The sequence below is a fragment of the Xiphophorus maculatus genome, chromosome 17 (genome assembly GCF_002775205.1).
Source record: "Xiphophorus maculatus strain JP 163 A chromosome 17, X_maculatus-5.0-male, whole genome shotgun sequence".
NCBI lineage: Eukaryota > Metazoa > Chordata > Actinopteri > Cyprinodontiformes > Poeciliidae > Xiphophorus > Xiphophorus maculatus.
Genome location: NC_036459.1, coordinates 4,780,570 through 4,801,475, shown reverse-complemented (window position 1 = coordinate 4,801,475; position 20,906 = coordinate 4,780,570). Strand labels below are relative to the sequence as shown.

Here is a 20,906-nt window from a genome sequence, read left to right as displayed (position 1 = left end):
TGCTTTGTTTTAATCTGTGCCAGATGAAATTAGAGCAAGAACCACTTTATTTAAAAGTAATTTGTTGGTAATATTTGAGTTCATTTCCAAGACTTTACTTCTTTTTTCTCTTCCTCTCCGTAGGTGCATAATGACCTTCATCTCAAAACGGGCTTGATCCTGCAACGGTACTGGACTGTGCCTCTGTCCCTCTCCTCAACTGTCCAACCATCAGCACAGCCATGACATCTCAGTCAAAAATACGGACCTATTTTTTCTTTTGCTGCTTCCTGTTTAGTATGGTGCTTCCTGCGGGATCACAGACAGTGGTGCAAGCCCCACAGGCCCACAGTGCCGGATCCCAAGTGATCACAGCGTTGCTCCAAGAGGAGGGGTATGCCTCATTTTATGCTGAGGACCCGCAGTGGACATTTAACCATCTTGCTGTGGACTATCGCAATGGCAACGTTTATTTGGGAGCAGTTAATCGTATATACAAACTGTCTCCAAGTTTGAAGCTTCAACTGTTCCATGAGACTGGTCCAGATGAAGACAACCGCAAGTGCTACCCACCACGTATTGTTCAGCCTTGCAGCGAGCCACTGACACTTACCAACAATGTAAACAAGATGCTTTTGATGGACTACAGGGAGAACCGGTTGCTGGCTTGTGGCAGCCTCTACCAGGGCATCTGCAAACTCCTCCGTCTAGATGACCTCTTCAAACTGGGAGAGCCCTTCCACAAGAAAGAGCACTACCTCTCTGGTGTGAATGAGAGTGGCTCTGTGTTTGGTGTCATTGTTTCCTATGGCAATGCTTCTCCAGATATGCTGTTTGTAGCCACAGCAGTCGATGGTAAACCAGAGTACTTCCCTACCATCTCTAGCCGAAAACTGGCAAGAAACTCAGAGGAAGATGGCATGTTTGCCTACGTCTTCCATGATGAGTTTGTGGCCTCTATGATTAAGATTCCTTCGGATACATTCACAGTTATCCCTGACTTTGACATATATTACATTTATGGCTTTGCCAGCGGGAACTTTGTCTACTTCCTAACTTTGCAGCCTGAAATGGGAGGTGGACCTACCACAGGTTCCTCTTCTGCTGGTCGGGAACAGGTATACACATCCAAGATAGTTCGCCTCTGCAAGGCAGACACAGCATTCATCTCATACGTCGAGGTCCCGATAGGGTGCATAAGTGGCAATGTGGAGTACAGATTACTTGAAGCAGCCTACTTATCGAAAGCTGGTTCCATCCTTGCACCTTCACTGGACATGGCCCCAGATGACGATGTGCTTTTTGCCATCTTCTCAAGAGGTCAGAAGAGGCGTCCGAGGCAGGCCCCTCAGGACTCTGCTCTGTGTGTTTTTTCACTTCGAAAGATCAATGAGAAAATCAAGGAAAGGTTGCAGTCCTGCTACAAGGGAGAGGGCACACTAGATCTGGCCTGGCTGAAAGTCAAAGATGTTCGCTGCAGCAGTGCGGTGAGTATGCTAGAACAAAATGCAAATGTGAGATTTTTGATTGATGACATGATGGAATTTCAGAACCAAGTTAGACATCTAAGAACATACTGCACTGCACGTGAAATTTGCATTGTAATTTCTCAAGGTTTCTTTGAAGATTTTTGATTTTCCTTTTTCATTTAAAGCATAGTATGTGCGTCTCTTTAAAATATACTTAACTGGTCATAAAAAACAATTCACATATTGTTTCTAGTTATTGTAATTATATGCAAGTGTCTCTGGGGAATATTAGATGTGATTCTCACCGATGTTTCGCTAACGAGCTCTACTGCACAAGGGGAGTTACCAACACAATGTTCTTCAGTGGGTTCATAATCCCTCCAGTCGCAATGAGATGTTAACCATCCACTGCCTGTTTGAATCTGCTCACCCCTTAAACAGTGCAGCTGAACAGTGTGCCAAATTACCATAATTTTATTCTCCATAACAGCATTACAAATTCAGTGGTTCAGTTCATTTGATTTCTCTCTTTACGCACATAACAAATAAGGTTAAATTGGGTATTGGATGCTTGGGCTACCTTCCCCAGGAACCGCAACTCTTTTCTTAACTACTCTTCTCTTGATGCTGCTAAATGGTTAGAATAAAAAACCATTTCAATCAAAACTGTATAACTGTATGAAGTAATTTTAAATGCTATTATCCAGGAAGTGATGACTCTGTCATAGCCATAACTCTGAGATATAAATTTCATCTTGATGGTGCTGAGAACATATTATCCTGACCTCAGTCATGTACCTACTCTGAGACATTATGATGTTGACCCCACTTGTGTTTGGTTCTCAAATAACTGTGTTAATCTATTAATCTGTCTCTGGCACAACACACGTGCCAGGATGCTGTTCTTTGCAGCTTGAGGGCCTGATAAATCATGCCTGGGGTAGAGCTGTCGGCAGGGAGAGTAGAGAGTGAGGTAGCTCAAAGAGGTTAGCGGTGAGAAATGATGCCATTTAAGCATCGCACCAACGTCAGTGCATAAATTAGACCCTGCTGAACAAGTGACATGGACTCAGGGGATAGATGAGTTTTGACACTCATGAATGTCTGTATGTGCAAGTTTGGCTGCTGAAAAAACAGACATAGTTAGAATGGGGCAAAAAAGATTCTGTACCAAGACAGAAAAAGTTAGTCTGTTTCATTTTAATCCACATTTTTATTTATATAGAAATATTCTTTTTAAAAGCTTCTTTAAATGGAGTAAAGATTATGTATATTTTTATCACACTATAATGAATGATATGTTTGATTGCACTTGAACAATCAAAGCTAACTTGATTTGTCTGCAGGCATGGTTCTTTTGCTAATGTCTCACGGTTTGTGTTTATGAATGTTTGCTTGTTACTGTCAGATTAATTTCTTTGCTACTGTAAATGATGCGTGAACAGAAATGCTATGTCACACATAACAGAAACGTACTTTAAAATAATGACTCTCAAATTGTGCTGAAACAGCCACAAACACGCATTGTTCACTCTTACACATTTAAAATGCCATATTGCTTTGAGAATGGAGGATGACAGGCTGGTTTTTTTGGTTCCTGCTCTCAAAAATGCTCTAGTTAAGGAATCAGAAAATCACATGAATATCAACTAATGTGTGCACGCTAATTAGGGCTGTCCTTGCTACTGTCTAGAAAAATATTGAATTTCATTATTTTGCAGGTCTTAATAAGTACAGTTCCTTATAACTTAGTGTGCTTTTTGTCCTCCCTCTTTCTTTTCCCCCTCTTTTCTCTTTTGTATACTTCCTTTTTGTTTCGCATTCCATGTGTCTTCCTTCCTTATGTCATATTTCTCTTTCCTCTACATATGTTCTGCTTCCCTTTTAATGATAAATTTTTATGTTTTTAATTTAAACAACTGAGAACTGTAAAAAAAAAACAGAATCTAGAAAAATCTGGAAGTTTTAAAGAATTGCACGCTCCATGTAACAAGCACTCCATGGTCTACATTAGGATTGTGATTATAAAACTTAACCCCTCACCAATGACATTCATTGCATCGCTAACCATTTCCCTTGATTCAAACATGCATGTTATTTCACCTAGAATTTCTTACAGTTAGCCTAATTTTTCTCTTTATACCAGAAGTTAATAATTAACTAAGCTACTATAAAGTTCTTGCAACACGTAATCTAAAATGCACAAAGCCCTATTATTTTTTCTGAAGATTTATCTGACCTCATACATGCAGTTAGTCTGAAAAATACATCGTTGTGAAGTGCTAGGCACTAATGTTAGCCTGTGTTTTTTGCAGGCAGCTCTTGTTTACTGTAAAACACTGTCATCCCTATTGCCACTAAAGTCAGCATCTGGTCAGAGAAACAGAACCACACACTGTTTTTGGCCTTTGGCCAGGATACGATTCTTAAGAATCTAGTACAATCAAATTGACAATCTTCATGTCCTTTACAGTGTCGACCAAGGGATAGAGTAGAGACAGCTGTTATTATTTTTTAATGACGGACTACATGTGAGGGCTGGGTGTGAGAGGGAGCTAAGATGGTACTGAGACTTGTATTAAATAGATTCCCCTTTATCTTGCCCTCTTCATTGCTCAGTATCTTCTTTTATCTCACACCCTGTTCTCCTTTTCTTGATTTCTCTTGCACTTTTATTTTATCAACCTTTCAAACAGCATCATATTTTGAACATGATGTGTTTTTCCTCCAATTAGGGAGAGGACGAACAGCCCCAAGGCTCATTAGAGTGGGCTAGCTGTGTAGTCAAATACACACACACATTTTTGATAGTGAAGAAAAATATTCATACTTTGATCTGTCCTAAATACTTTGTAATGGATGATGGGCAGAACCATGATATTTTCTATACCATCACTTTAGTAACCCGTTAGGGTTAAATAAATAAGGTGCCTTGCAAAATATATTTACACTTCTGAAATTTTTTCACATTTTATCACTTTACACTTTACATTTTTGTGATAGGCAAACTCAAAAATAATTCAGTCATGGAGGGGAAGAAAGAAGGATAAGTTGGGCTTAAATTTTTTTTAAAACAAAAAAATCTAACAAATATGGGTTGCATGATGCTACCACCACCATGTTTTTACATTGTTGATGGTGTTCTAGCACAAAAACTCAGGAAGATACACAAGGAAGTACAAAATATGGACAACTCAATATTTTTAAAACACAAAGTTTTCCATCACACATCTGGGCAGAACCAGATGTGTGTGCCAATTTTATCATGTTTTTGAAAAATTATCAATGCACAAAGCAAAAAATAGTTAACCAAAAATAAACACACTAAAAAGATGAGGATTAAAACATGAATAGGCTGCATGAACCTTATAATACAATATTATACACTATAAATTGTAGTAAACACAAAATTTGAACATCTTAACATAATTTTATGGGATCTTGTTTAAAGTACACTAATTATCATAACATTATTTTTTTAACCCCTTATTCATATCACCAAGTTACACCAGTAAGTTCCACTGGTGTAACTTATATGCAAGTGTTTTTAGGATGACAGTTAAGGGGGTAAATTAAAAATTTTACCTCAGGTAAACATTTTAAATATTTGTCTTTTATAATAACACTTCTATCTGTAGTCTGTTATAATCAATCTATTAAAGCAAGTGTGTGCTGGGACACAAAGCTGCTGTCTTTGTTAGGGCTGTATAAAACATTTGCCCCTGCCAGACCTTTGATGCTTCACACCATCTTTAAGAGGCTCACAGTCATCACTGGAGAGAGGCAGAGAGGGAGTCAGAGAAGAAAAGGAATGTACAGCAGAGGGGAGTGAGGATACATGGAAAGAACAAGTGTGTATGTGAAGGGGGGGTGCTTCCTCTTTGCCTCAAATGGCCATGCTTGGCTGATCCACATAATGCATGCTCAACAGTATAAGTCTGCAAAGGGCCTGCATCCATAGATCATTGTGAAGTGGCATGTGACCTATAAAAAAAGCGCTGCCTGTTCCCTCCATGTTGACTGTGTCAGCAGAAAAAAACAGAACAACAAAACAGCAGGATTGCAATAAATTCCCTCGCTTTTTTTCTCTCATCCTTGATTCAGTGCTTGCATCCTCGGCCACTTTCTTCCTCTGCCTGTTCTTTTCATCACAATCTTAAAAAATACTAGCCATATGTGTCTCAATCCTTTTGATTCTGTTCACAGATTCCTATATTTCTTACAACAACAATTTCTGTAAGCAGCAAAGGAAAGCCTGCCACCCTCAAAGACTGACGGGAAAATTACAAGGTCGTTCACAAGTCTCTGACAGGCTACGGCCATCCCTTCATCCCTTCTAGTAATGATCATTAATTACATGTCATTAACTAACATGCCACGGGCTATTCTTCTACATTTGTTATGTGCTACCGACTTCACATTCTGAATTCTCCGCAATTAATTAGATTATTCTAGTCGGCGGCTGCTGTTTCTTAGACTCTCTTTCTTGATCTCCAACAGCCCTTCAACACATGGACATCACCCTTTATTTGAAAGGAGCTTTTCTGCTTTTAAATTCAGTCTTCTCCTACCAGTCACCTTAAATTTCCTTTACATTTTTTCCTATTTAAGTTTGGTTACATGCTTGACCAGCCTTTGAATGATGATGACCTGTGTGCTGGTCATCTCAATCTCTCCACTGTCTGATTGTGGAGCTTAATCAGTCACTGGCTACTGCTGTGGCTGATGAGTCAGTCTAGGTCACATCCTCAGGAAGGGAAATGCTAGCAGATTCATTAAGGACATCCAGACTGCAACCCCCCCCCTTTCTACTTCACCTCACTCCATGCACATATCCGCTATTCTGCTCGCTGGCTGGCACGCTAATTAAATCTCCTTACATGATACCACTTGCTAAAGGTCAGAATCAATCACAATATCATTATTTTGTGATTAAACAAGTGTCTTCTGCTTTCTTCGTCATACTCTACCGTTTTAACTAAAAACACTGTGTAAACTTCAGCTTTTTCTGCTAGGTGTTGGTGTATTTTCTTCTCTGCATCACAATAAGAGGAAAGTTGAAGTATATAACCTTAACCCAGATTATCAAAAAGGAGCCCTGAAATAACATCTAAAGTGCTGCAGGCCTCATTTGCCTTAACTGATTCAACAGTAAAAAGACTACACAAAAATGCCATCAATCGTAGAGCATTTCATGTCTGTGGAGGTATTGCATCCTTACGATAAATAAAACATAGAGCATCATACTGATAGTCAAACTCAGTGGTGGTAGTATGATGGTCGGGGACTGCTTTGCTACGTTAGGACTTAATGAAACCTTGAATTCTATTCTTTAAAGATCCAGTCTGTGACATGACCTCATATTGTCCATGTTCAAATCCCAATATGGATACATTTAAACAATTTGGCAAAAAAGAATAGACCAACGTTTGTCCACAGTGATGTAAAAGACTAATTTCAAGTTATTGCAAAAGATTAATGGTAGCTTCTGCCTCTAAGGGTGGCACAGTAGTTATTAGATTTAGGGAGCACTTGGATTTTCCATAGTGGGCCACATTGTTTTGGAGATCCCTTTTCCCCCAATAAAGTCATAATTTAAAAATTTTATTTTTTTCTTTCCTTTCATTGTCTGATTGTTCAATTGTGACAAGAAGCACAATAAAAAAATCAAACACAGATAGACTATAAGGAGTAAATTCTTTTACACAGCAGCAAATAGTTGCATTTAAACAAGTCAATCCACTAAACCCCTATTTTCTTTGTAATCGACTTACTACAGCTGTTTCCCTGGTGAAATGATTTATTTTCTGTTCGTTTTTGCTAAGAATAAAATGTTCTCTCTTCTACAGAGAGGTAAAAGCCTGTGTAGTACATTATAAAAAGAAAAACATTGAATCATCAGGAGAATGATGTGCCTTCATAAAATTCAGCTCACCTTCCAGCTTCAAGGTTGATTTGTGATTTGGATTGTTTCCCTTCACCATCTTCTAACCTTGCACCTTCCTCTATTTCTGTCTTTTCCACCTCTGCTGAAGTGATGTCTCACCCTGTCATGCTGTTTTATTCCTGATTTGATACATTTTTTCCACCCTGCAAATATTTATTTGTTATACCTGCATAACTAATGGCTGGCAGATGAAAACATCAGCAAACATGAATGAACAATTTATCATGAGACTGTCTCATATTGCTGATTTACTTGCATGTTTTTCCTCCAGTAAATCAAGTTTATTGTATAGCCTAGCGAGTGTGTACTCAGCATAATTTACACACATGAATGCCATTTAATGTACAGATTTTCAAGCTGTGGTCATTTTGTTAGTGTACCTTTTTAATCCATCTTAAAATCTTACATTTGAATAAATAACTGTGAGGTAGATGGAAATCAGAAACTTTATAGTTTTTTTTCCTCTTTAATTATTGAGTGAGTTTCAGTATATCTAAGTTATGTTTAGTGACAGGTGTTGCACACTGTGTGAATATGCAGAGAGCACATTTCTGAAAACTGCAGAAATGGACTTAAAGCCAAAAAAGATTACTCTGATAAAAAAACAGTTTTAAAATACAACTCTAACTACATATCCTAAAATTCCCTTGTTGTTTTTACCTTACACAATTTGATGCAACAAACATAAAATCAGCTTTCATGTAAGTGTATCACACTTGACCTCATAATTCTGGTCCTCAGTGCCAACTGTTATGCATGTTTCAAACATTAGCTCAGGATATTCTTGTTGGATGCCATGTTAGGATGCTAAAAGTCCTGTCAGAAAATTTATTCAGTGCTCTATACTCCACATTCAACTGTTAGTGGTTTCATAACAAACTCAGACCGATTTTAATGGCAGCAATTCGGCCACAGAATAGTAGGTGCAGAGTGGAAATCTTAGGAATCATATAAACGAAGCATTTACAATATGCAGAAAAGTGTATCTGTATATCTGCTCTTCTGAGTAGAATTGTTCCATAATTGCTGCATTAAAACAACTTAAGCAAATTACAGACTTGCATAAAAATGAAAACAGAAATCATTTTGAAAGATTAGGAAAAACAAAAAATCTACATGGCATGATGGCAGTAGGTTGCTTGTATGAACTAATAAGCAAACTTAATTTACTTAGAACCCTTCACAGGTAAAGAAGCACAAAGTTATTAATTCTGCAGCACGACTCATAGTTACTCACTGTTGAGAAAATGTAATGTTGACATAATTTTAGCACATTAAATACAGCAAACCCATTTAGTCATGAAAGAATTATGCAGTGCCTCCAATCATCTTAGCAGGTTGGTCATTTAGCACAGCAGGGCAAGAGGAAAATACTAGTTCCCATTTGGCAAGTCACAAAAGGAATGTAAAGCATGCTGGAATCCATTTTTTGTAATTCCTTTCCTTCTGTCTTTACGCATAGTTTTGAAGATTAATCTGTGCACAAAAATATATTACAATTTTTTAAAAAAATTTACAAATCACTTTTTTTGCCTAAAAATAAGTCAATTAAGTGCATCACTAAAAAGTGCCAGCAAAGTACATTAATATTTTTAAAAATATGTTCAATTTTGACATAACAAGTGTTGCTGTAGTTGATAGTGTGCCTTTAATTTGGTGAAGTTACAGCGAGTAGAAATAGTCCTTACAGCAGTCCAAACCCAGATTAGGCCATACATCAGAGAATGTTAGAGTGCTGATCTCTTTCACTCCCCCACTAATCGCATTGAGCAACTCTAGCTTTCTTGTGCTTGCTGCCTGCTCTCTTTTTTTCCACACTCTGTATCTACTGATCCCCCTGCACGGTCCAGAAGAGAGCCCTTTTTGTGTTGGTGCTGGCAGCCAGACACAAGCAAAGAGATGGATACGGCTGAGAGTGACCTGATTCTGCATCAGAGTCTGGCCTCTGCCCAAATATAGACTCCCTTCTCCTGTTCTTCTGTCTTTATGATGGATCTATCAATGTTTTGGAACGCTTCACTTACTTGGACAAACATTTGTTCCTTTTTGGACGTTTGGCAAAACATAACTAAATAGAACAAAATAGATTAAAAGTTTGTTCTTTGATTCAAATGTCTCCAGAAATTTGACTCACTTATTGGACATGTAGAAAATCTTTGAATATTTAAGAAATGTGCAGGTAGCACATGAGACAAAGTCAAGGTCAACAGTGATGCCATTAGCTACTTGATTACAAATGCTGTTTTAGTTTTAAAAAAAAAACCCATAGGATCTACTTCCTGCTTAACCTGAAAAAATAATCAAGATGATGGGTAACCGAAAGAAATTTCACATACAAGATTTTTTGTGTGTCCCATTTAGGCTGAGTTCAGATAATTAATTTCTTAATGATTTGAAGTACTTGCTTTTTCTGAAAAATTAATTAATCTTTGAATAAATGAGGGGAACCTTGTTATCTCTGGAGGAAGCATTCAATCATCGAAGGCCCAAATACTGCCAAGTACTCGGTTTTGTTTCTGATAGATCCTGTTAACCTTTAAACTCAGCAATGATGAGCTGTAATCTGTCATGTCCTCAGCTATAACTGATGAGGACACAAAGAGGGTGTTTTTTGGTCTGTCACATAAACGAGGAATAAGACTGAATAGATCAGAACATTGGCACTGGTTGCTGTTAAAACCTATTATAAGGACTGATCTTGATTCTCATCAGCAAACCATTACTCAAACATAGGACTACAGCAGGACTTAGAGGACAAAATGTTCATTCCTGAGAACAGATTCTTCTTAAAAAATATCTGGTTAAAGACAGGGGGAGATTTGGTAACTTGTGGAAAAGTTGTCCTGCATAGAAATTTGTCTTCTGTTTATTCTCAGTTGGTCTATGTCCATCTTCTTTTTATTTTCTACCTTTATCTCAAACCTTCAACTGTGTGACATCTTTCTGACCCACATTTAGATTGTCTATATCAATCATTCATCCCACTCCATATGACCCTATGTTGTAGCCTCCAGCTTGTGCCCTTAACCAGCAATGTTCCATTTGTCTAATGAAAGCAGACCCCATATTTCCTGTATATCTTGTTCTAAGGGCTGATGATGGCCCTCTGTGATAGGTTGAGCAGAGACCATGGCCTTGCACAATTTATCGGAAGCCCCCAGAGTGCACTTCAAGGAAGAAAAATGGAAAATGAGACATAAACAACAAGACCTGTCTCCCTTCAAAGGCATTCCCTCAGACTTTTTCATAACCTTTAGGCAGCTTTATATTTAAAACAATTTTGTATCGAAATCATTTTTCATTCATGCACCTTGTTTTGCTCTACCTGGGATATTCCTTTTGCTATAAAGCATTATTTTAGTGTTATTCTATTTTGTATCAGGTTTACTGGTTTTAGCCTGATATGAAAAAGGTTTTTATTACCTTGCAAGTTTCTTTTGTTCCTAAGACAAGTTTGGTTATTTCTCTTTTTCCCTCGGATTTGTTTATTTCATGATAGATAATTTATAATTCGCTGACCCATTTAGAATCTATTGGCAGCAGCAGCATATTAATCTAGAATGTACTTTTCTAGCTTTAGTTTGTTTCCCATTTGGTCAGTCATACCACGGTTATTGTGCCCAGGTGGTGAACTCAAACGTTTTGCAGTGATTTGCCTGAGTGCAGAAAAGGCACAGATTTTTTATTTTTATTTCACTTTGAACCACTTTGGTGTCTTGCTGCACCAGCATTTCAGCAGTTTCTGTTGTATTGGATGGACGGTGGGGAATAGAGCCTGACAGAGCAGCCTCCGGCTCATTTGAAGAACCTGAGCCTGACTGCAGTCTTCTTCCATTCTCTAACCTGTTTTCATTTTTTGCTGCCTCCAACATAAGAAACTGAGGAATACCTGATATAAGTCATATTTTTAATGAATTCAGGTTATTTCTGAATGCCAAAAAAAAAAAAATGCTTGTGTTGACACAATGTGTGTATGATTGAATTTAAATAACTTTGTAAAGTGTCTTGAAATTATTTGAATTTGCACTATGTAAATCAACTTAATCGAACTAAAATTCTTTTTGAAACACATGTTCCACTCACACTAATAGCGATTAACATGTTAACATGTTTTTTAATGTCCGTTGCAAGTTTACGTTGGTAAAAAAAAAGTGCCTTAAAACTGTATCACAAAGCATTTTGAAGCATTTCCCATCTCGTTTTTCTTACTTGTGATTTTTCTTTGCTCTGTTGCAGCTCTTAACCATTGACGATGACTTTTGTGGGCTCGACATGAATGCACCTCTGGGTGTGTCTGAAATGGTGCACGGCAAGCCTCTCTTTACAGACGCCATTGACAAAATGACCTCTGTGATTGCCTACGTCTACAAGAACCACTCACTGGTCTTCGTGGGCACAAAAAGTGGACGAGTCAAGAAGGTAAAGAGCAGACTTTGGGTTGAGTAAACTGCATTATAGATAGTTTAATCAATGGGAGCCGAGATTTGGTTTCTCTCTGTTAGAATGTGTAGTAAGAGCTGGGAATTGGGAATACTGGATTGGAGAATGGATAGTAGTAGAAAGGCAGATTGACTTTCAGGCAAATCAGCTGAATCGGCTGTATTTGCAGCATGAAGGTGCGTGTGCTTGAGTGAAAGAGGGGGAGAGTGAATGGTAGTGTGTGTCCTTTACTGAAGAAGAAATTGTGTATATGTGTGTGTGTTTTGAGGAAAGGGAATCACTAAAGCCCCTAAGGGGGTTTTATTTCTACTGCCAAGCTCATCTGATATCTTTCAGACCTGCTCATCCCAGGCACCGTGTATCACGCATACACACGTGTACACCTGGAATCAGGAGGATCCGCTATAGTTTTCCTTTACTTTGGACTTGTATAAAATCCAGAACCCTGGGGGCAAATTGTTGTACACATCAGCATGTTCCAGAATTGATTAGACAAAGTTTATTATCTCTTGTGAGGGAAATTAAGAAGTTAGAATGAGATGAAATGCATAATTTATTAAGTAATTTATGTACCTGATAATAGCATACAATGGAGCTCCAAGGAATCATGTAAATCACACCTTTTCACTGAGGCAATTTTAAAAATGTAACATGGATAATCATTCAGACGCCTTGTTCCCAATACATCTAAATAATATGACATACAACCAACAGCCTTTAGAAGTCACCCAATACCCTGGAGAAAATCAAATACAGGCTACAACTGAGATTTATTTTTTCAAAATTTAGAAAGTTTTTCTTGTACTTGACAATTATTCACAACTCTGTTGGCATATCACAGAAAACTGCAATTGAATACATAAAAGATGGTGGTTGTAATGTAATAAACTGTTGAGGTTATAAACACACATACGAGGCACCACACTGCCACACTGAACACCAAAATGTTCAGTGTGGCACTGGTAGTAAAAAAAAAAAAAAGATTGAAGTTAGTAATGTTTCCAAGGGCATTTTCTAATACCTTCAACTGTAACTGTCTCTCCTTAAGTCTAATGTCACACTCTGTGCGAATTCAGAGCCCTCGGCTAAACAGGATTTGTCCCCTCAGAGTTAAGAAGTGGAGGATAAGCTGGGTTTTGGAGTGTTGTTGCTTCCACCTTAGACTGCCTTCATGCCCCTGTGCCCTTTTGTGTGTGGCAGACCTTTTCACAGCTAAAGGAATGATGCACTGGTGCAAAGTATTGCAGAACCTTTTACCCTATGCACTTTTACATTGCTGTCTCGCAGGTATATGCACCCAGAGATTATAGAGACTCAGTCAAACTAAATCAAATAAGAGATTGGCATGACCAGTGAGCTGGGACAGAGAGAAGAGATTTTGCAGAGATTTATATATTCTAGATATGAGGTTTCTGAAGCAATGACTTGTAAAGTGCTAAAACATATCTTTCTTTAGTATCCTTTTCTTCCAGGTTGTAATTTTTCTATAGCTACAAAGGTGTATTTTTAGAAAAATGAATATGTGACATATGAAATCCTTTTTAATATTCACATTTTATCTATAAAAATAACTATTGGTTATAATCAGAAAATTATATTGTTAAAAATAAATACGCTTCTTACAATTTTCTGAGGTACTAAGAAACCTGGAATATTATGAGATTTTCAGTATTTTAAAGATCTGAAGAAATATTAGGGAAAAAAATGAACTACGGATTGATATTTGTATTTCTAGAATTTAAACTCCATCTCTCTCCATCTGCCTTTAAAGGGACCTCATCGGAAAAGCTACCATAAATTCAGAGATAACTTGATTTGTTTTAGTATTTATACTTTATATTTGGCTTAAAAATGATTGCAGACTCTGCATATCATTGTGTGAGAATATATGGAAATTCTGACATGAATAAAGTGTAGAAACACTTGATTTTCTAGGTAGCCCGTCTTTAAATAAATATTTTGAAATCAACTTAAAATTGTACTTTGCAGTAATCTATCAACGGGACATTTTAAAAATATTTCTAGGGAACCAAACAGAAATATCCAGTTATATACATATGGTATATTCAGACAAAGGCCCCTTTCAGACACTTCCACAAAGGCAATCAATATCATGTGTCAACATAGGCGTGCACACACAGCACCATTACAATTCCATCCTTCCCTCCCTTCTACACACTTCCCCTCCCCTGTCATTAACTGTATACCATTAGATGACATCACAGGCAATAAAAAACAACAACAAGACAATAAAAAGTCTGAGCCGAAGTCCACCTCCTTCGTCAGTGACTTTATAACCCCTGGACTAATGGATGTTGATTTATACTCGGCCCTCCACCTTATTTTTTCCATCCTTTAGTCCCTGCCCATTTCTCCTTCTCTGACCAGCTCTCTCACTGCTCATCTTTCAATCTGCTTTTTTGTTTTATATGTGGTGTTGTGACAAACACATCACCTTGAATAAATCAAAGAATTACAGGAAAAGAGGAGACATAATTTAATTGAGCCCTTCTTGGGCGGGTTAAATGTTCCTGTTTATACCCTCACGTTTATGATATCACGAACTAAATTGAGCAGGAAGTAGAGTAAATTAAATTCAGTTTGCTTGTAAAATTGCGGAACGTAATGGGGGTTAGTGTAAAATTTCTAAAGTGCAATGTGAGTCCTGTGGAAGTGGAAATAGAAATAGCTCCAGTATGTCTGTACTAATTGCATAATTTATTCTCTAGCCCTTCACCCATCCATATTAGCACAAGTCATAGTCCTGACCCTAAATTCATCCTCTTAAGCCCAACTGGAAATTGGTTGCAGATTTACCTGTACATTAAAAGTATAGTAGCCTAAATCCTACAAAATTTCTACCTGTGAGATGAAGTAAACAGAGCACAAAACTAGACCAAGACCTCTGAATAATCTAGACGAGCAGTCGGGTCTACATGTTTCTGTGCCTTTACTTCCATTTTACTTTAACACAGCATTGAGCTCTTTTTAATTGAAATGCCTCTTAGTACTCAGCAAACTAATTTTCATGTGATTTTTATTTCTTTTGTTTTATGTTTTGCTTCTCTCATTCTTCAACATTCTCTTAATTTTTGTTCTTTCTGTTCGATTCATCGCTCTGCCTTCTTCTGTCTACTTGTCCATGGCTGAGCAGAGCTGCTGTGTGAGATCTCTTTGATGGCTACCTCCTGCTTCTGGAAGTGTATAGACCATATGGCTTCTGTCAGTCTGTCTGTCGATCAGTTTGTGTGCTCGTTGGTCTGTGATAAATATGAGAGGAGACGAAGAAGTGATGGAGATAAAAGACTGAGGCAGGGTTAGGTTTAAACCCATTTCCCGCAGGTCAATGCACAACAGCAAGTCAAGGAGAAAGACTTAACCCCCTACGGACTTCGATTTTGTTCATGGTTATCTGATCGTATAACACATTGGTGTGATGGATAACTGTTGATGTTGAGACAAATGTGTTATAGTCAAAGATTACTAGTCATTTTTTAAATGTGCACAGATGGATGCATCAGTGATCCATTATGCCCATGCAGAAGCTAATTCACAAACTACTGGACAGAAGCCGGCCAGTTATCTGCATGGGGTCGAGGCTTGAGAGGTGGACTCGGGGACAAGAGGAAGGTGTGGAGGGAAAAAGTGGAGAGAAAAGAGGGCAAAAAGATGAGATTGAGAACTACCTGCTGAGGTGCTAATGCATCTTCCCTCTGTCAATCCCAATGGGGGAGCATTGGTGCTCAATACAATGAGCAGCTAACCTTGAACTTGACATAGACAGTCGCCCAAAAATTAGCAAGCTGGAACATGCAAGGCTGGAACAGGATATTGTGCCTTTATCTTAGGTATTTCCAAGTTTTTAACTGCTGTTTGTATATATGACTTGAGGAGTATAGAAAGCTTTAACCTGCATATACAAGTTTTTGCCAACCGTTTCTTTTTACAACTGTAACACAGGAGGAAATAAGAAAAGCTTTCAAAATAAGCTTTTATAGCCTTGCTGCTGTGACCAATCATTATTTTTTATTAAGGGCAGCAGGGACTTGATGGCCACATGTGACAGAGCAGATGCTGTAAAATGGAGCTTTGCAGAGTTTTTAAAGCAAACACAACATTTTTAGAGTTCACATTTTGAACTGCCTTCTGGCCTCTTATATTGGCCATTAGTGCCATTAGTGTGGGTAACATTACTGAAACCACATTGTATGCACATTTCCTTGAGAATATAGATCCTTACTTGAACTCGGAAATTTCAAAAAGGCTGCCAATACTTCCAAAGCCAAGACAGAGGTTGAAAGCTCAAAAGATTAAAGCCAAGCAATTTTGCTGTAACATGTGCAGTCTTCCCATTGTCTTCTGAAAGTTTTATTCCAACTTGTTTTCTTGCAGCCTCAATTGCAGTAATTGTTTTATTGTTATAATTATCTGGGAAAAAAATATTGCGATAAGAATTTTGATTGTGTGCAGTGACATACAGTCTGAAAAGAGTGGAAATATTCTTGAAATGTTTGTCACTATCAGAGTAAGTACCACAAAATATTGTCATATTGTACATGCTACCCATCTGTAGCACAGATGCATCTCCCTGCAATAAAACATGAAAGTAGTTAGACACTGAAGGTAGCTAAACTATCAAATCCTGTTGACTCTTTACCTGTATGTCCACAGAAGAATGTCTTCAAGGTGACCGGTTGGTATTTATATATGGTGCCTTCTTTGGTTAAAAATATAACAGCTTTTTGAGTTTCCAATGGCCTGTCATCAGTTAATTCATATTAAACTAAAAATCTCATGATTTCTGTCAACAGCCAGTTTCTTTGTTGAGCTCCATAATTATGTACGCTCAAAGGTATATGGACTGGAAATGCAGTCATAATAGTTATTTTCCCAATTGAAGAGGGAAAAAGTACCAAAATGAAAAAAGATGAACATAAAATAAGCTACAAGAATTTGGATCATGGTGAAGCAAGATTATTAGAAAAGATGCTAGAATGAAACAAAGGTAAGAATAATGAATGTTTTTCTAAAGCTATATTTTACTTTAAGGAAGATTGGCTTTGTAAGGACTCATTGAGCTCTGTCATTTTATCGTGGCAGAGGTGAGAAATGGGTCAGTTCAGACACTGAATTGTGAATGTTTGCTGTTGAGAAGGGAAAGGTCAAAATCTCACTCATGCCTCAACCTCTGTCAATTTCTGTTTCATACTCTGTACAAGCTACCCTGACTTGACTGCATTATTACTTCTCTCTCCAACTACAGCAATCACTTTATCTTTCACTATCGGTCTGTCGGATCCCCCTATCTATATGAATGAACAGGTCGTTTTCATATGGCCTTCTTTCTATTTATTTATAGATACATGCATGAGTCTTGAAATATTCACAGCTTTGGACCAGTCTCATTTTGTGCACTGATTGTGTCCTTAATTTGGACGCATGTGTTTGTGTGCATGCATGACATGCTGGTTAGCTCCAGACACAGGTTATTGAAATAGGCTGAGCTGAGCTGTGGTCAGTGGAGCAGAGTATTAACTGCTTAAAGCTAATGATGAAATATGTTTTAGTGCTGCCAGGTTTCATGTGCGTGTATGTAGACGGTACTTTATGATCTATACTGCCACCCGTTCTTGTGATGCTGTAAACACAATGCAGCTCAAGTGAGGCACACGCACGTGTGCATCCTATTATCACCATTGCCAGTAGCCATTACAACCCCACCCAGCTGTCCATTCAATCCTTGCAAGTGGCCTAAACCACTGCATTATTCAGCCAGTATTCCCAGAATGTCAATGTTCTCCTACTGTTAAGTATTCCTCAGCAGTCTTGCTAGTTGCCTTGGCACTTTGTGTGTTTTGCTGCTCCCACACCAGATAGTGCAGCTTGAGTTGCCATGGCAGCAAAGGCTGCTCCACAACCACAGGGTATATAATGTATAGGGAAAGGCAGGCAGACACATGTGAGTGTATTTTGACACATTTGGTTTTAAGTGTCAATTTTGCATAGAGTGCATATTTGATGCATAATGATCTATGAGAACACTATTATCTAAAAGCTGGTTTTCTCTCAAACAGGTGGCAACATTTTTCTTTCACTGCAGTAACCGGTGCATGTTATTCTAGCGAGACTGTGCTGCTTATCGTAGAGGTATGTCAGAACAAATCAGTCAATGGAAGCCTCTGGCGTCCTCCTTCACTTTACATCTCTATTCTGAGGTTTTATATTGCAGTATTATTACAAGCCTGCTGTTTCTCCATCATCCCCTGATAAGTCCTTAGTGTACAAGGTTGGCTTAGGCACTCTGCCAAGTTCCAGTTTCTTGCCTAAATTGGGGGAACTGGATGGTAGTTTGTATTTATACATGTTTGTGTACATATAAGTCAATGCTGTGTTGAAAAATGTAGGACATAAACCTCGATAAACTTTTTGTATTGAGTAAAGAAGCAGTGGCTTTGGATGTTGCATTGTTTTTTTTTCAGTAGTAAATATTAAGTAAGTAAATATTCCTTAATTATTTGGATTAGGGTAAAATGGAACCAACAGGAGGAGAATAAGGCACTGAAAAAATGTATGTATACCAAGGTGAGTACATTTTGTCCCTTAACCATTTTGGACTGATACAGATTTTGTAATTTCATACCTAACTTTATAAACTACGAAAAGAAGCTGTGCCAAAGAACATTTTATACTTGCTTTATTTCTTGGTTATTTAAAGTAATTATTTGCAATTTCCTCCATCTACTTAAAGAAAAAGTGGCTATGACTTGTATAAATAATGTCTACCTGAAGGAGATCACTCATAGTTAATCAGTTTTAGTAAGAAGTCATAATCAGTATTATTGACATAAGTCACTTGGCCCAAATACAAACGGGGTGTAGACTAAAATGTCAGAAAATAAGAAAAGTTTAATTTGTCACATTGACAGTTGAACATAAAACAACATGCAATGATAAAAAAAAACAAAGATAAAAAAGATCATTTCCACAGACGATAAAAATATAAGTCAAACAAGAACAGTACAAATACCGTAGAATAGTAAAATTGTAATTATACGATTTAAATTTCTGTCTAGCAGTAGTCCAGTGTGATCTGTTTTCTGATTTGAGATAAGATTTCATATCACGAATAGACAGGGATGTAGAAGGGCCAAAATGTTCCCTGGTATTGTTGGATTGCTCTCCAGCTTTCTTGGTTGTTGGTCAAACTTTACAAGTGATGTTTGCAAATACAACTGGTCAGTATGTGTATATGCAGATGGCATTCTAGTATTTCTAACCAAGTTATTATTTTTGCACATGGTTTTCAGAATCCAACAGTTTCATAGCTCATACTGAGATTCTTATTTTCGAAATGGCAAGTGGTACAGGAGCAGGTGAAAAGCCATAGAGAGAAAAGCACAGTACTGAAAGGAGGAGAGGGTGTAGAGGGCAAAATTACCAAGCAAAAATAAAGTAACTAAGCTGCAGGGAGAAGAAAGTCAAAAAGGGTAAAGTGAAAAGGTGAAAGTGGTGAAATGGATTTTTATGTTCATTTCATTCACACGGGTCTGCTCCTACTGAGAGGCGAACCAGTATGAGGCAGTATATTGAGCTGTGAGTGATTCAAGTGGCTATTCACTACAATGTGTATGTGGATTTAAAAGGCTTGAGTCAGCCGAGATGTGAGTCAAAACGGCAAACCTTGGTCTGATCCTTGTGCGCCCTGGCAGTTTGAACTTCAGCTGACTCTTGTGTGTTGCTGCTTGCTCAGGGTTAAGATGAGGTTAGCTGCTGAGAAACATGAGTCAAGGTCTGGGGACATAAACAAATCAAAGAGATGCCACATAATGTTATGCCTTGCTATGCATTGGTTAAGCACAGGCATTGTAAACCCCAATTCAGTAGATAGTTTGTCTAGATTGTCTTTGAAAAGCAGCAGCTCATCAAATTAGATACCCACATCTTGCTTCTTGTTGTAGACAACTATTGGGAAACTACAAGTTGAACAAGGAAGACTTGAACCTAAAGAAAACATTCCCATATTTTCTTTCTTCTGTGGCTCTCACCTTATAAATATGATCGTCTATAATCAGTAAGAAAAGCATACAGTATCAGTCTTGGGTTTCTTCAGGAAAACAGCTTCTTTAATGACCGGCATTTAATAAGTTTGTATTCAATTATGTGTTCGCAGGTAGTCAGTCAGCATTCCGACGAACATTGCATTTCAAGCATTTTTGATGGTCTGACAATCTTCACAAATCAGCAATCTTCTTGTTTTGTTAACAATATTAAGATAATAGGAAAACAAAATCATTTTATATAAATCAAAAATACACAATGAAATAATTTCTTTTTTATGTGAAGGATATTGATCAAGTATTGTCTTATTTTAGATTATTCTCTCTGGTGAAAGAAGCAGCATCCTCAGCAGTTAGTCCACTATTCTAAATACACCATTGAAAATCATCCCCATCTAAAGCCATTAAAAAAAACATTGTAATAGTTTCTGGAGCCAAAAATTGCCATTTCTAGGACTGGGCATCATTTCTGAGTCAACTTTTTTATTTTATTTTATCCAGGTTGTCTTTCAGTTCGTTAATTTTCCTGGACTGAAACTTTGTATGTTGGAATGATTTTATTTTCCTGAGCTCTACTGTAAGGAAATAAGGTTTTGAACAATTACCAAATTTCCATAAGGGTTTGTGTTGATTGTCGTTATTGGGTAAATTATAAGTGTATGTAACTACATCACATCAAAATTAAAAATAATCATTAGTTGTTCTGTTTTATGCACTGGTATTTACTTTAGTGCCACATCATTGCCTAGTGGTAGTTAATTTGTAGACCTGCTAGAAAAAATCAATGTGTTGTCTAGCACGTAATCGCACAATATATTAATGTGTAGCTGAGATGGATGGCTGTAATCCTGCCAGCACAGACTGTAATTTTCCATCAATGCTGAGCAAAAGACAAATTTGTATAGCTATACACCAGATGAGTATTTAAACTGTACAAAGAATAGATAATAGAAGAATTACATTAGGCAACTCCTATTATTTATTTTTCTGGTTCATTAGCTGAAAAGCATTGTC

The 20,906-nt window shown here is 37.6% G+C and overlaps 1 protein-coding gene across 1 annotated transcript in view; it reads left to right on the top strand.

The window, feature by feature from the left end:
• The window catches only part of plxna4 (plexin A4), a 248,239-nt gene that overhangs the window by 20,052 nt on the left and 207,281 nt on the right, over positions 1 to 20,906 (top strand). Inside the window, exons 2-3 of the mRNA XM_023350185.1 lie at positions 124 to 1,466; positions 11,632 to 11,814. Of these exons, the coding sequence (XP_023205953.1) occupies positions 222 to 1,466; positions 11,632 to 11,814 (1,428 nt within the window). The 5' untranslated portion in view covers positions 124 to 221. The remainder of the gene's footprint in view (positions 1 to 123; positions 1,467 to 11,631; positions 11,815 to 20,906) is intronic.